Source organism: Vanrija pseudolonga, chromosome 4 (genome assembly GCF_020906515.1).
Source record: "Vanrija pseudolonga chromosome 4, complete sequence".
In the NCBI taxonomy this organism is placed as follows: Eukaryota; Fungi; Basidiomycota; class Tremellomycetes; order Trichosporonales; family Trichosporonaceae; genus Vanrija; species Vanrija pseudolonga.
The window spans coordinates 2,847,137-2,862,029 of NC_085852.1; the positions used below are offsets into that span (position 1 = coordinate 2,847,137).

Sequence of the window (14,893 nt, forward strand, 5' to 3'; positions counted from 1 at the left end):
TCGAAGTCACCGACGTGATCAAGGCGACGGACGATGAGCTCGAGTTCATGGCGTCGACGATCCACGTCGCGGACCGCAAGGACACGGTCAGCCGTGAGTGTCTGGTGGTTGTGGAGTTTCTGACACCCCCACAGAGCCCGTCGTCCTTGTCAACATCTCGTCCCCGATGGAGGACGTGATCAAGGTGCGCATCGACCACCACTGCGGCGGCGAGGACGGCCGGCCAGGCTTCGAGCTCTTCCCCGACGGCAAGCCCGCCGCGCCCAAGACCAAGCTCTCTCGTACGGACAAGAGCATCTCGTTCACGTCTGGCAGCTTGAGCGTCGACGTCAACATGGCCGAGTCGGGCTTCAACCTCGCGTTCCTTGACGCCACGAAGCGTGGCAAGGACCAGCTGCTCACCGAGGTCGGCTTCAAGGGCCTCGGGTTTGCAGATGTTCCCTATCGGTACACGCTCAACCAGGAGTCGGAGAAGAGCCGCCTCTCGACTGATACGGGAGCGCTGGCGCGCCGCGACGGCATGGGTATGGACGAGCTGCGCACCGACTCGCTCGTGCGCTACATGCACAACAACTTCTCGCTCAATGTCAACGAGAACATCTACGGCCTGGGCGAGCGCTTCGGGACGTACGTCAAGAACGGGCAGGTCGTCGGCATGTTCAACGACGACCACGCCACTCACTCGACCATCACTTACAAGAACGTGCCGTTCTACCTCTCGTCGCGCGGGTTTGGCGTGTTCATGAACCACCCCGAAGAGGTCGAGTACGAGGTCGGCCATGACAACAACTCGCAGGTCAACGTCAGCGTGCGGGGTGAGACGATCGAGTACTTCATCATTGGTGGCGGGTCGCCCAAGGCTGCACTCCTCAACTACGTTGCCATGACTGGACGCCCGGCCCTTCCCCCAGCCTGGACCTTTGGTCTCTACCTCTCCACCTCGTTCACCACTTCGTACGACCAGAAGACGGTCACCGGCTTCCTTAAGCAGATGCGTGACCGCGACTGCCCGGTCCGCGTCCTCCACCTCGACTGCTTGTGAGTGCGGTGCATACGACGCAAGCCCACTAACACACCACCCAGCTGGATGAAGGCGTACGACTGGTGCTCGTTCGAGTTCGACCCCGACATGTTCCCAGACCCGAAGAAGTACCTCGCCGACGTGAAGCGCGAGTTCAATGTCAAGGTGTGCGCGTGGATCAACCCCTACATCTCGCAGCGCTCTGCCATCTTCAAGGAGGGCAAGGAGAAGGGCTATTTCATCAAGCGAGCCAACGGCGCGGTCTGGCAGTGGGACTGGTGGCAGCCGGGAATGGCGCTTGTCGACTTCGTGAGTAATCGTCGCACCTTTGGCCTGGGCTGACGAGCAGACCAACCCCGACGCGTGGAAGTGGTACCAGGGTCTCGTTACCCGCCTCATCGAGACTGGTGTTGACACCGTCAAAACTGACTTTGGAGAGCGCTGCCCGCACAAGGACGCGATCTTCTTCGACGGATCCGATGCGCGCAAGATGCACAACTACTACTCGGTGCTGTACAACAAGTGCACTTTCGAGGCCGTTGAAGCGAAGCTCGGCAAGGATGAGGCTGCTGTGTGGGCTCGCTCCGCCAGCGCCGGCGGCCAGCGCTTCCCCGTGCACTGGGGTGGCGACCCGCAGTCAACTTGGCAGGGTATGGCTGAGAGCTTGCGTGGTGGTTTGTCACTCGCAATGTCCGGTTTCGCCTTCCACTCGCACGACATCGGCGGCTTCATCGACACCCAGGGCCCGCCCTCCAATGAGCTCTTCGCACGTTGGTGCGCCTTTGGCATGTTTTCGACCCACTCGCGCATGCACGGCTGCGGCACGTACCGCGTCCCCTGGGACTACGGAGAGGAGTCGGTGCGCGTCACCTCGCGCCTCGGCCATGAGAAGATGCGCCTCATGCCGTACATCTACGGTCAGGCGGTCAAGGCGCACAAGACGGGTCTTCCCGTCCTTCGCTCCATGTTCCTCGAGTTCCCCGATGACCCCGTTGCTCGATACCTCGACAAGCAGTACATGCTTGGCGACTCGCTACTCGTCGCGCCCGTGTTCGGCTCGGACGCCGAGTACTACATTCCCGAGGGCCGTTGGACAGACTACTGGAGCGGCGAAGTGATCGAGGGTCCTAAACACGTCCGCAAAGAGGACTACCCCATCGACCTCATCCCTCTGTTTGTCCGCCCCAACTCGGTGCTCCTTCTTGGCCCTGAGAACATTGGTGTGCCGGACTACGACTACGCCACCGTCGGCCTCGAGGTGCGCGCGTACGAAGTTACCGACGACATCGAGGTCGACGTGCCGCACCCCAAGGGCTCCAAGCTGGCCGGTACGGTCAAGGTGTCGCCCGATGGCAAGGTGTTCGCGTCGACTGGTGTGAGCATTAAGAAGAAGGACGCGCTCGTGGCCTAAGGGTTGTCGGGGCTGGGGGTAACATTGTTGGCAGAGGGAATAGGAAGATCTGAATGATCACCAGTATCTCTCGTAGAGCATGCATATCTCAAATCTTGTCAGTTCAAATTCTGAAGTCTGATGACAACGACTCACATCTCCACACTGCGCTCCCTCATGATTCAGTGTCTCCGTGACAGTGGGGTTTCCGCCACATTGCGTTGTGACGATGGCTGGTGAAGATTTCTCCACTATGAATACATCTGGGTCAATGCAGAACACATAGACATCGTCACCGCGAGTATGAGTGTGTGCATTGGGCATTCTGAAGCTTGCAGTCAAGACACTACACCCAGCTCGCCTTGACTGTGATATCCTTTGGAGTGCCAATGGACATGATGGTGGCCGATCCCCATTGCTCAACTCAAGCACATTCGCGTCTTGACACGACATACAGCAGCCAAGTGTTCATGCTACATTCTATTATTTAGAGGAGGTAAGCGGCAGCGGCAAGGACGACAGCGCCGGCCGAGACGCCAGCGGTGAGGCCAGCCGAGGAGGGCTTGGCCGAGGACGTAGCGGCGGCGGAGCCCGTAGCCGACGCCGAGCTGGAGGCGGGCTTCGAAGCCGACGACGAGGCAGAGGCAGAGGCGGAGGCGGAAGCCGAAGCCGAGGCGGCACCGGAAGCAGCGCCCGAAGCCGAGGGAGCAGCGGAGGGCGCAGCAGAGGCCGAAGGAGCGGCCGAGGGCGAGGCAGAAGCCGAGGCGACGGCCTCCTCAGCCGAGGGGGCAGCCGAGGGAGCAGCGGCGGAAGGCTCGGCGGAAGGAGCGGCCGACGACGAGGGGGCAGCCGATGAAGGGGCGGCCTCGGCCTCACCGCCGCACATCTGGCGGACCGAGTTGACACGGGCGGCAATCGAGTCGGCGCCGCTGGGGTTGTTGATGCGCATGCACGCGACGCACTGGTCAGCGAGCGAGATGAGCTGGGCCTGTGGCGTCAGCTGGAATCACAGGTCGTGTACGTACATTGCAGTCGCTCATGCACTGGTTGATGTTGGTGCGGCACACGAGCGCCCAGTCCATGACGGGGTCGCAGGTGTCCTCGCATCCCGCGAGCGAGATCTGGCGGGCGCCAATGAGGGGGTTGGGGGACGCCGAGGCGGAGGTAGCGGCTTGCGTGGGGGGTCAGCAGCGCTCGCTCGTTGTCCTGCTACTGGTCTACTACTCACCAAAGACGGCGGCGACGAGGACAGCGGCACGCATTTTGGGTATGATACGGTTTTTTAGAGAGGTTGGTTGGGGGAAACCAAGAAACGTTCATTGGCCTTTTCTACCTCGCCGATCTTGCAGGCCATGGATCCCGCGCGCGCCGATTTGACAGCGGCTTTGACGCGCACCCACAGGGCGGGCGGGTAGTTCGCCGACATTCATGCATGCGGGCGTCCCGGAGCAATGTGCATGCAGTGCAGCAGCGAAGCAGAGGAAAGGAAAAGGAAAAGCAGCGCAGAGGGTGTTTCGGCCGAGCCAAGCATTGTAGCGAGGTGCAGGTCGCGGCTTTGTGCCAAGACTTTTTTCGACTGCCCATACCCCGGACAAAGGTCGAATTATCTGATAACGGCGCATTTTGACTCGACGTCACTTTTTCCGCGTGGCCCGACGTGCGGCCGGAGCAATGGGGCCATCCATAGGCCGTGCGGGTGGGCGTGCAAGGGCTCGCTAGCAATATGCGAGCTTGCCGACACGCTCGCTCGCTGCACATGGGCGCCTGACCATGCGCTGAGATGGATGGTCCGACTCGGCGGCGGTGCGGTGCGTCGGCCTCGGTTACGGAGACTGACCTCGCGGCGGTGCACGCCTGCAGCGCCGCATGGCCTCGCCGGCCACCGCGCCGAGTGCGCAGCGTCGTCGGGCTGCCTGTGTCGTTGAGCCGAGCCGGCCGGACGAGCGATGTCTCGCGCAACGACTGGCGGGTTGTGTAAACGGCGACGACCAAGTCGATGGCACGCCCGCCGGCGCCAAGTCAGTCCGCGATCAGCGAAAAACAAGCGCGCGGCACGAGGCACCGTGATCGACCCGAGAGGCCAAGACAGGCTCGCCGCGTCCAATGCCAGCGAGCTCAAAGCGCTCCATGGCACCCAACAACGTCGACAGCATTACGAGGTGGGACCTCACGTCGAATGGAGGAGGCAGCTATGCACACAGGAACGGCGGCGCGCGCCACGGCAGCCGGAAAACAAGTGGGTCGGGAATGTCTGGCGGCGCGCGGCGCGCTTGGCGTGGCGTCGGGTTTTCTTGGCTTGGCACTGGGCCACCCGCTCGCCCTCTCACATATCAGATAAAACGACGCTGGCGCTCGGCCGATGGACGCGCGCAGCAAGTACCCAAGGCTCGGCGGGTGCATGGGCTTGCGTTGTCAGCCAGTGCATGCACGGCTTTTGCAAAAGTGTTCTTCTCTGCTCTTGTCGTTGCGCAGCAGCCTCACCCAATCCATATAGCCGCTTTGGTGGCCTTCTTGCACCGGCAAAAGCACAGACACACACACACACCATGGGCGTCGGAGTAGGAAGAGAACTCGTCGCTGTCGCCGCTGGCGCTCCTACCCCGGGCAATGACGACGAGAAGCCCCAGGCGGTCGACATCGAGACGGGCAAGGGCGGCGGTGACGCCGACACGCTGTCCCAGGCTCAGTCGTCGCCCACGCTCGAGCGCACCGACACGCGCGAGTCGTTCAACCAGCAGATTGGCGTGACCAAGATCGAGACGCTGTACATGGTGTTCGGGCGCGGGTGGAAGCTTGTCTTGCTCTGGGCGTCGATCGCGCTCATCGCCTACGTGTGGTCCTTGGCAGCCATCACAACAAGTATCTGTGAGTCACGACCGCCCCGCGAGCACACCGGCTAACACGCCCCAGACGGAGCCTTTGCCACATCCTACTTTGGCAAGCACACGATTGTCGGCACAATAGCCGTGCTCACCAACCTCTCGGCGGCGATCACGCTCCCGCTCCTCGCGAAGCTGTGCGACGTCTTCTCGCGCCCCGCGTCCCTCTCCCTCGCAACAGTCATCTTCACGATCGGCTACCTGCTTGTCGCCGTCGCGCAGAACGTCCAGACCGTCGTGGCGGGCGAGACGCTCTACTCGGCCGGCAGGACAGGCATCTACCAGATCATGCACATCCTCATCAGCGACATGACGCCGCTCCAGTGGCGCGGGCTCGTGCTCGGCGCCTACTCGCTCGGCTTCCTCCTCAACGGCTTTTTGGCGGGCTTCATCGCCTCGGGCATCGCGCTCTCCATGGGTACGGGCGACGGCTGGCGCTGGGGCTTCGGCATGTTCTGTATCATCATCCCCGTGTGTGTGTGCCCCTCTATCGGCATCATGTTCTGGGGCCACGCGAGGGCCAAGGCGCTTGGCGCGCTCTCCCTCGCGTCGTCGACATACGCACGCCGCCGCGTACTCGAGGGTGAGAACGCCGCACCCAAGCGCACGGCTTGGGAGATGACGGTGTACGTCTTCCATGCTGTCGACGCTGTCGGCCTCGCGCTGTTTGGCTTCAGCTTTGCCCTGCTTCTCTCCCCGCCTACCCTCGAAAAGGTCGTCAAAAACGGGTACAAGAACCCAGCCCTCATCACCATGTACGCCATTGGCGGCGCTCTCTTCATCGCCTTCTGTATCTGGGAGTGGAAGTTTGCGCGGTACCCCATCTGCCCGAGGCGCCTGCTCAACCGTACCTTTGTCGCCTGCCTGTTCGTCGACACTCTCCACTTCTTCAGCAACTACATCACCGACGCGTACTACAACTCGTGGGTGTACATTGTCAAGCCGCCCTGGTCGGACCGCAACTATGCCTTCTTCAGCAACACGTACAGCACGTCCATGGTCGTGTTCGCCGTCATTACCGGTGTTGCCCTGCGCTTTACCCACAAGTACCGCTACATCCAGCTCTTTGGCATCGTCGTGCGCTGCATCGGCGAGGGCCTCAACTTCATGACGGCGTCCCCCTCGCACCAGGGCGATGGTAACTTTGTCGCGGCCAAGATCATCATCGGTGCCGGCGCCGGCATCGTCGTGTGCACCACGGCCGTTGGTGCCCCCGCTTCTGTGCCCCACGCCGATCTGGCCATCGCCATGTCGATCCTGCACATGGTGGCACAGCTTGGTGGCTCGGTCGCCGGCGCCATCTCCGCCACTGTCTGGAACACCAACGTGCCACGCAACCTGGCAAAGTACCTGCCCGACACGGACCAGGCGACGCGCGACAAGATCTTTGGCAACATTCGTCTTGCACGCCGAACAAAGCCCCATGACATGGTCGTCCGCGCATACTCGGAGGCCATCCGCCCTCTGCTCATCATCGCGATCTGCACGTCGGTCCTCGCCTTCTTCATCTCCCTGTTCGGCAAGGAGATCTACCTTGACAAGTCGCACAATGACGTTGAGAGGCACAAAATCATCGCCATCCGCAAGAACACTGAGACGACGGACGCGGTCATCCAGCAGCAGGTCAAGGAGGCTGAAGAGCGGGCGGCTGCCCAGCTGCAGGAGAAGGGACGATGAGCAGTAGTAGCAAGAGATGCATACATTTAGAGTACACCCGTCCGTGTTGCTGCTTTCCGTGATGTTGTACAATGCCAAGACACCTCCCTCTACGACTTCTTCAAGACCTTGAAATCACCCTGGAGATATCGCTTGGATCCGTACAGCGCGAACGCCCCGGCAAAGGTGAGCGCGCCGCAGAACCCAATACTGATGGTGTACGCGTCGGCGCCGGTCTTGCCGAGGTGGTTGCGCGAGTAGTTGACGAGCAGGATAGCGAGGACCTGGCTGACGAGCGAGGGGACAGACAAGTCGACCCAGTAGATGGCCAGCGCCGAGCCGAGGTCCTGTAGCCCCACAATGCTGGTGAGGACCGGCGTGGCGGCTGAGTGGATCGTGCCGCCCGTCAAACCGTGCAGCAGGCCGAACAGGGCCATGAGGCCAAAGCTCCTCCCTGGCATCCAGATGGCGAGCGTGGCCACGCCGCAGATGAGGTAGCTCACAATGACCATGTTAACGCGGCCTCCCCGGTCGAGCGCGTATCCCCACACTGGTCGTCCGACAATCTGGCCGGCAGCGAGGATCGACATGACCGCGCCGCCCTGTTTCTGCGTCAGACCCAGGCCGTCGGTGCAGTACGAGGCGAGGGTGTAGATTGCGATAAAGTAAGCCATGACTAAGGGTGTCAGCACGGGGTACCGGAAGCGAGCGGGAGCGACCGGGCGCGCGCTCCGGCAGACTTCTACCAGCTACTGAAAGTCACTCACTGGTCAAAGCGCCCCAGACGAGGAACCACGCAAAGCCAAAGTTTGTCCACACGAGCGAGACATGGAAGCTGGCGCTCTTGGCCCCGACGGCCGTGTGGCGCCCCTTGATGAAGAAAGTGGCGATGAGGAGGATGACCATAGTGATCACGCCGTTGATCACTAACGTGAGCTTCACGCCCACGCGCTGGAGGAGCAGCGGGGTCGTGTTGGCCCAGATGACGCCGCCGACGCCCGAGCCGGCCTGTGCGATGCCCTGCGCGAACGCGAGGCGCTTGTCGAACCAGTGCGCGACGAGCGGCTGGGACGGGACGAGGAGCTGGGGTCAGAAGGAGTCCAAGACGGGGCCGACGTACCATGCCCAGCCCGATACCAAACACGATGCCCTGGCACGCGAGGAAGCCGCCAAAGGACTTTGCGACGCCCGCACAGCACTGTCCGAGGCCGACCATGACTGATCCTGGGGAGTTGGTCAGCATTGCGAGATTGCGAAGGAGACGACATACCGAAGTACATTGGCGCCTTGAAGCCGAACTTGCGCACGAAGAAGTTGGCCAAGGGCCCCATCGCGACCGCGATCGCGGCGGACAGGCCGCCGACCCACGCGTAGTCGAGCTGTGTGGCCGCGTAGTAGTTGTGCTGGAGGAAGTAGGACGAGTAGACGCCGTATGTGGTGTTCACGCCTGGGGTCGGTCAGCTGTGGACAGACGGCGACACTCACCCCAAGTACACGCGTTCACGCCCAGCACGCAGAGGACGACGACCCAGCCGTATCCTCCGTTCGGGAGCTCGATCTCGTCCGCCGCTTCGTCGGTGCGCGCGCCGCCGGCCTCCTCGTCCGCTGTCATCGTGGTGGGGTACTTCTCCTTCTCGTTCTCGTTGTTGTCGACAGACGAAGAGCCGGCATTTAATGTTGTTTGGTCTGGCGTCGAGGTCGTGCCCGAGCCCGAGCGCGTGCCGAGCTCGAGGTCCTCAGCGGAGGGCTTCCGCATTGTGTGCGCGTCGTGTCGTGCACGGCGCAGCGTGCTACCTAACTGGAGATGCAAGAGATAAAGAGCACATGCAAAATTGCGAACACTAACGTCAAGAGCTATGGCGCGGTACTTTGCGGTGGACGCTCGTCTGATGACTCCTCCGCCAGGGCTCGGAGCAGCTGGCCTGGCGCGGCGGCTGGCGGCTTACGAGCGGCCTTGGGACCCACCGCCGGCCGGTCACTCCGGAGCCGCCGGGAGTGGGGTGGGTCACCTCCGAGTTTGGCTAGTCAGCCCCGCGTGCCGAGCATGCCGAGGGGGGCCGGTCGGCTCGTGCCACCCCTTAGGCGGTACTGCCTCTGTATTTCCCAGCACGAACTGAACGCACAGGGAGCGCTTCAACGCCGTGCAGGTAAGGAGTCGGCTGAGGCCGAGAGGGAACCGGCAGTGAGATTTTGTCAGTCACCGCCCGCCTTACTGGCCCCACTCTTGCCTGCCTCCACCACCCTCCCTGCCTCCACCCGCCAAGGATGTTGACACCCCAGGCACCTGCCATGAGTGGAGCTCCCCCGCTCGGCCGTACCAGCGGAATCCGGCATCCCGACTCCAGCTATCCGAGTGGTGCATTTGTCTATCCCAGTGTCCCTCCACAGTCTCCACCCCGCCTCCACTCTACAGTTGTGGCCACTTGACGTCCTTGGCAAAGTGGCACAGGGGCTCCGTCGGGGTGATGTTGTACAGCTTGGAGAACGGGTCCTCGAGCGGCTTTGCCGGGATATGCTCGAGGCCCTTTGCGATATCCGCGGCGGCCTCGACACCCCAGTACGTGCCGATCAACGCGAACGTGAGGTCGAGCGCGGCGGTGACGCCCGAGCTGGACCACACCTTGCCGTCGACGACATAGCGCGCCGGCGAGATCCAGTTGGCCTTGCCCATGGCCTTGGTGCGCTGCCACGCGCTCTTGTTCGTCGTCGCCACCTTGCCCTCCAGCAGGCCAGCTTTGGCCGCCAGCCCGGCGCCCGTGCAGACCGTCGCGAAGATCTTGACCTTGGGGTACATCTTGCGCAGGTAGTCGGTCACAGCGGTGACGTTGGGGTTCATGGTGCCCAGGCCGCCGGGCACGAAGAGGATGTCGAGGTCGAGGTCGTCGGCAAACGTGTGCGTCGGCGTGAGCTTGGGCCAGAAGGTCGAGTTGGCTGGGTTCATCACGGCTGCCACGGTCTCGGTCGTGACTGGTTCCAGCGTCTCAGCGATCAGGTACAGGTTGAGCTTGTTGTTGGTGTGAGCGAGCTGCTGGAAGGGATCGAGCACGCCGTACACGTCGATCAGCTCGAACGCGCGGAAGAGCACCATGCCGATGTTGTTCAGCTGCGTCGTCCCGTTGAGCTGTGGTGCCGGGGCGGGGTTGAAGCACGTCGTGTTGTGCTGCGGCGGAGGGGGGCACGACGTCTTGCCGGACTTTGCTTGCGCGAGCGCGGCGAGCGCGGCCGCCATACCGAGGAGAGGCAGCTTGAGGAGCATCGTGTAGGCGTTGGCTGTTTGTCCTTCTTCCCACCCGTCAACGCGCTCGCCTTATGTACATGCCGCACATTTCTGCCCTCCTCGCTATGCTCGCCGAACGGCCCAGACCAGACCGCGCATGCGTCGGCATGCCGTGCATGCCAAGCCAATCGTATGGGCACATCAGCCACTAGCGAAACGCGCGGGGCGACGTGTTGCCCGACGCGACAATAGCGCCACATGAAATGGCTCAGTGCCATGCGGCAGATCGCCACGACGCACCAAATCAAACGCGCTAGCAATCACAATGCGGCAATTGTAATGACAGTTTTCATATGCATCTATGGATGGGCTCGCACAGCCTTTTATAACTCTACAATGTTCGTGGATGCACTATGCGCGATTAGGCGACGACAGCAAGCGCGACAGCGGCGAGGGTAACGAGGCCGCCGACACCAACGAAGCCAGGGCTGGCGGTGACGAACGCCGCCGAGCGGCTAGCCTCGACCGTCTTGTTCGAGGGCGAGTAGTCGTGGGGGTAGGTCGTGTTGGTACCGTTGCGGATCTCGAACGCGTCCGAGACGATGATGGCGAGCGTCTGGCGCTGCGCGTCGGTAAACTCGGCGTGGAGGAAGTAGCCCTTGCCGGCGGGTGCCGAGCTCTGCGTCTCAAGCGGGTAGCTGAAGTTGGAGGGCAGCTCGAACTCGGTCGCGTTGTACTCAACCTTGCCGGCGCCGTAGACGATGGTGCGGGGGAGCGGCAGGAGCGTGGTGTCGTTGTTGCGGAGCGTCACGCGGTACTTGTAGTGCAGGACCGTGGTGTTGGCGTCCGTGCCGTTGATGCCCACGGTGCCGTTCGTGCCGGTGATGGTCGTGTTGTGCTGCGAGCCGTTGACCACGGCAGTCGAGTTGACCTCGACGACGGTGCCGTTCGCCTCGATCGTCGTGTTCACCTCGACGGTGTGGTTGTCGATCGTGGCCGTGCCGTTGAACGTGCCGTTGAAGTCGGTGCCGTTGAGCTCGACAGTGTGGTTACCCTCGACGGTGGCGTTGTGGCCGACAGTAGTGTTGAGCTCGGCGGTGTGGTTGCCATCGACGGTGGTGGTGTTGCCGTCAACAGTCACATTGTTCTGGACAGTGCCGTTGAGACCGTCCGTGCCGTTGACCAGCGTGGCGTTGGTCTCGACCGTGGCGTTGAGCAGGCCAGCGCCCTTAAGCCAGAAGAAGTTGGGGTGCGTGGCGTTGGGAGCAGTCACCCCTGCGTTGGTCAGCCATGTCCATCATGCACCTATGCGCCACTTACACCAGTCGCCCTTCTTGGGGAAGTAGAAGCTAATGTTGGAGAGGTACTTCTGGACGTAAGGGACCAGGACCTCAGGAATGGAGTCGTTGCCGGCGGCAACGGCCGGCGTCGACGGCGAGGGTGTGGGGGCAAAAGTGCCGATCGGCTGGATCGTCGCGCTGCCCGTGATGTTGGGCTGGATGGTCGGGATGCCGCTCACGTCCGGGAGGGGCGTCGTCCGGATGGGGTCAGTCACGATGGTCCCCGACGGCGGCGGGGGCGTGACGGCGCTGATCTCGGGCGGGAAGCTCTCGGCCGGCGGGAACGAGGTGACGGGCGGCGGGTCGACGACGGCGCCGCTTGGGATGCTGGCGGAAGCGTCCTGCGCCAGGACGGCGGCGGGGAGGACAGCGAGCAGTGCAAAGGCGGTGCGGAACAGCATGGCTGGCAGTGGCGATGATGCGTGTGGGGCAGGAGGAGCTGGGTACAGCCGCCCGCGCCATGCTTATGTATCGCGAGCTCGTCTTTGCACGCGATGAAACCAGTGCTTTCGTCGCCACGGGTGCGCAGCAGCCAAGAAAGAAAACTCCAATGACGTCGTGCGGCATCATAACAAAGGAAAAAAAGTCAATGACAAACTCAGGGGGACCTCAAACCCCCAACGCTTGCTCACCGAGACGGAGTGCTGAGTTAAAGCGGGTGGGTCTTCGAGTGCCTTGCCACTCTTGGCACATGCTTGACGTCAACCGCAGCAGCGGTTGCACAGCTTGGTACTGCTCTCCACCCCAACGCCTGGCGCCGCCGCTCCGATGCGCCGGAGGGTCATCGCCGACACAAGGGCGTGCCGTTAGCCTGCTGCCCGTGCAGGGCGACGACCTTGTCCCTTGCCGGGTGCTCCTCCTTCACCATTCCGGCATCTGTCTCCGACGGCGCCCGTGCTCTGAATAGCCCGGCGACGTCGATCCCAGTGCTTGCTGGAGCCAGCTCCGCCCGCGGACTTTGGATCCGAGCTTATCGTCACTGTCGTCACCTGCTCCAAGGCGTGCTGCTGGTGATTTGGCGCAACTTGGCGCCATTGTACGCGTGTGCGCGTAGCAAATGCTATGCAGGATATGCAGGGGCGTGTATCCCTCGTGAATGCCGCGTGGCAGGCCAGCGTCCAAGCTGTCGATCCTTCGAATCTTCGTAGTCGGGCCTCTGCAATGACAATGACATGGGTGTGGATGTACTGAAAACTCCAAGAACCTCAAGACGGCAGCCAAAGACGGCGAGCCACAGCAATGGCGAAGGACGTCTCCAAGTGACACCTATCTGTCTCGTGGACCATTTCGGCCGCAGGAGACGAACGTCCCATTCGCCCACCCCACCACCAGCGAGAGCATCGTACATGCGTGCCACTGCGGCATAACCTACAAGCCACCAAAGACGACGGCAGCCGGCAGCAGACCGGCCAGCCCGTAAGGGACAATGGCCCGAACGACACCTCCTGACGCCTTGGTGCCTTTGTACCCCTGCGCCGAGTCAATGTACCCCCTCCTACCGGAATAGTAGTCACTGCGAAAGTCGGGGATGTAGTCGGTGGGATACATGACCTGGCTGCCGGCTCTGATCTCAAACTTGTCCGAAGTGACAGTGGCAATGTAGTCGTAGCCGTCCCCGAGGTTATTCTTCCACTTTGGACGCTGGAGGGTGGCGGCGAGGAAGTAGCCCTGTGCCGGCTGTCTGAGTTGTGAGCTGTGAACACCAACAAACACGTACACCTTGGGCCAGTCGTCGGGAAACTCGTCCGTGTACACTGCCCATGGGTCGGCCTTGGACTGTGGCCACCTCGGGAATGGCCGCAAGCTGTCGTAGTTGCGCACTTTGGACACGTCAGCTCATATGTAGAGCCACTGTGCGGCGAGCCACTTACGCTGGTGGACGAAGGTCATGTTCTGCGCGCTCGCCATGACCCTTGGGTCGTCGTGCCGCAGCTCGACGATGTAGTTCACTTCCGATGCTTTTCGCGGCTGTGGAATCGGGCCACCCTCGAGTACGAAGAGGTTTGGCCATAGCATGCGCGGGCTTGCGACCCCTGTGTGTGATGCACTCAGTTCTGACTCCATGTGTCGCGAGGTTGCGTCGCAGACCCACAATAGTCGCCTGCCTTGGGGAACGTGAACTTGATCGTTTTGGCCAACTCCTGGCCCTCTTCTGGAGTAAGTGTGCCGGTGGGGCTTTGCTGCGGTGATGTCGCCGAAGTCGTTGCGTTCTGGCCCAGGGCCACCTGCGCACATAGCAAGATTGCTGCAGCTGTAGTCACGAGCATGGTGAGTGGAGAGGGGGTGAAGTTTGCACGAGACCTAGCATCGAGGGACATACATATATGTGGACTGCGGTGGGCTCGCGATCTTGCGTCGTGTTGACCTTTACGCGTCTCCTTGGCGCACAGGTCATTCCCGTGGATAGGGAGGTTCCAAGGGGCTCCGGTGTCACCTCCTCAACGTTGAGGGAGGACAATCAGAACACTGATAACGGGCAGCGGTCTGGATGAAACTGGAATGCGTAAAGGTGGTGGGCATTGGTTTCTTGGCACTCGGATACCAAATCCCTTTTATACTTGCGCCAAGATGAGTGCTCTCCCCAACTCGTCCCCTCAAACACATCATGTTAGTATACTCACTGCTCATGGCGGCCCACTGCATCACCTCGGCAGCGGCATCATGGGCCTCTGCGGGGTGGCAGGCGCCAAAGTACGACCCCGCCCCGCTCGGCGCGCCGGCATGCCCGACCGGCGCATCCGCCTCGCCACAAGTACCGTGTATCGGCCCAGGCTACAGCCCCCTGGACAATGTGGGGATCACGTTCCCCAAGGCAGGCGACTACTGTATGTCTTTGTTTCTGGGCCGCTCTAGAGCTAGCTGACTCGCGCAGGGGTTGCCAACGGCTCGGCCGCCGCCGAGTGGTCGTTGCCCCGCCTCGGGAGAAACGGCAGCGAGGAGGTGTTCCAGATGATGCTCTATAACCGCAACGCGTCCATTCTCCCTTCCTATGTCATACTCCAGAACTACGGTACGTTTGCTGCTTGCCACTAGACCAGCTTCTGACACCCTCACAGTTAACTACTCCAACTTTAGCACAATCTCAGAGCGGAAGATCGAGTGGGTTGCGTGGCATCGAGAACCTGACTGACGGCGCAGATCCCTCCAGATCGCCCCTGCAACGGGCTACTGGGCAGTCCTGGCCACGTCAAGACAGAAGGACGTGAATGACCAACGGTACAACAGGTTGTGGTCCCGCTACCAGGTCTGGTGCAGCTCGGACGAGTTTGAGATCAAGCCGCCTGGGACGCTGCAGAGGCTGCCGGGCAACTACTCGCACATTAACGACCCATACCAGTACCCCACCGGCCCGTCCGCAGCGGGGAGGCCATGAGCGGGCGCAAGATGTGG

At 62.0% G+C, this 14,893-nt stretch overlaps 7 protein-coding genes across 7 annotated transcripts; 2 read left to right on the forward strand and 5 right to left on the reverse strand.

Moving 5' to 3' along the window:
- Window positions 1-2,870: 2,870 nt before the first annotated feature.
- LOC62_04G006383 (uncharacterized protein) lies at window positions 2,871-3,695 on the reverse strand. Its single transcript, XM_062772951.1, has 3 exons — window positions 3,640-3,695; window positions 3,437-3,582; window positions 2,871-3,399 (listed from the first exon to the last, which is right to left on the reverse strand). The coding sequence occupies exons 1-3, from the start codon at window positions 3,671-3,673 to the stop codon at window positions 2,899-2,901; spliced, it is 681 nt and encodes a 226-aa protein (XP_062628935.1). The 5' UTR covers window positions 3,674-3,695; the 3' UTR covers window positions 2,871-2,898.
- Window positions 3,696-4,957: 1,262 nt separating this feature from the next.
- str3_2 (Siderophore iron transporter 3) lies at window positions 4,958-6,967 on the forward strand (the record flags this gene model as incomplete). Its single annotated transcript, XM_062772952.1, has 2 exons — window positions 4,958-5,276; window positions 5,322-6,967. The coding sequence occupies 2 exons, from the start codon at window positions 4,958-4,960 to the stop codon at window positions 6,965-6,967; spliced, it is 1,965 nt and encodes a 654-aa protein (XP_062628936.1).
- Window positions 6,968-6,974: 7 nt separating this feature from the next.
- Window positions 6,975-8,743, reverse strand: MCH2 (putative transporter MCH2). Its single transcript, XM_062772953.1, has 5 exons — window positions 8,432-8,743; window positions 8,217-8,393; window positions 8,067-8,170; window positions 7,714-8,029; window positions 6,975-7,622 (listed from the first exon to the last, which is right to left on the reverse strand). Exons 1-5 carry the CDS (start codon window positions 8,700-8,702, stop codon window positions 7,057-7,059), a joined length of 1,434 nt encoding a protein of 477 aa, XP_062628937.1. The 5' UTR covers window positions 8,703-8,743; the 3' UTR covers window positions 6,975-7,056.
- A 610-nt stretch (window positions 8,744-9,353) lies between these two features.
- Window positions 9,354-10,202, reverse strand: inhA_1 (Isonitrile hydratase; the record flags this gene model as incomplete). The annotated part of the gene is made up of 1 exon (XM_062772954.1): window positions 9,354-10,202. The coding sequence occupies one exon, from the start codon at window positions 10,200-10,202 to the stop codon at window positions 9,354-9,356; it is 849 nt and encodes a 282-aa protein (XP_062628938.1).
- A 291-nt stretch (window positions 10,203-10,493) lies between these two features.
- Window positions 10,494-11,921, reverse strand: LOC62_04G006387 (uncharacterized protein). Its single transcript, XM_062772955.1, has 2 exons — window positions 11,484-11,921; window positions 10,494-11,438 (listed from the first exon to the last, which is right to left on the reverse strand). Exons 1-2 carry the CDS (start codon window positions 11,902-11,904, stop codon window positions 10,585-10,587), a joined length of 1,275 nt encoding a protein of 424 aa, XP_062628939.1. The 5' UTR covers window positions 11,905-11,921; the 3' UTR covers window positions 10,494-10,584.
- A 950-nt stretch (window positions 11,922-12,871) lies between these two features.
- LOC62_04G006388 (uncharacterized protein) lies at window positions 12,872-13,519 on the reverse strand (the record flags this gene model as incomplete). The annotated part of the gene is made up of 3 exons (XM_062772956.1): window positions 12,872-13,184; window positions 13,221-13,323; window positions 13,375-13,519. The coding sequence occupies 3 exons, from the start codon at window positions 13,517-13,519 to the stop codon at window positions 12,872-12,874; spliced, it is 561 nt and encodes a 186-aa protein (XP_062628940.1).
- A 589-nt stretch (window positions 13,520-14,108) lies between these two features.
- LOC62_04G006389 (uncharacterized protein) lies at window positions 14,109-14,876 on the forward strand (the record flags this gene model as incomplete). Its single annotated transcript, XM_062772957.1, has 4 exons — window positions 14,109-14,328; window positions 14,376-14,513; window positions 14,560-14,602; window positions 14,642-14,876. The coding sequence occupies 4 exons, from the start codon at window positions 14,109-14,111 to the stop codon at window positions 14,874-14,876; spliced, it is 636 nt and encodes a 211-aa protein (XP_062628941.1).
- Between the last annotated feature and the right edge of the window lie 17 nt (window positions 14,877-14,893).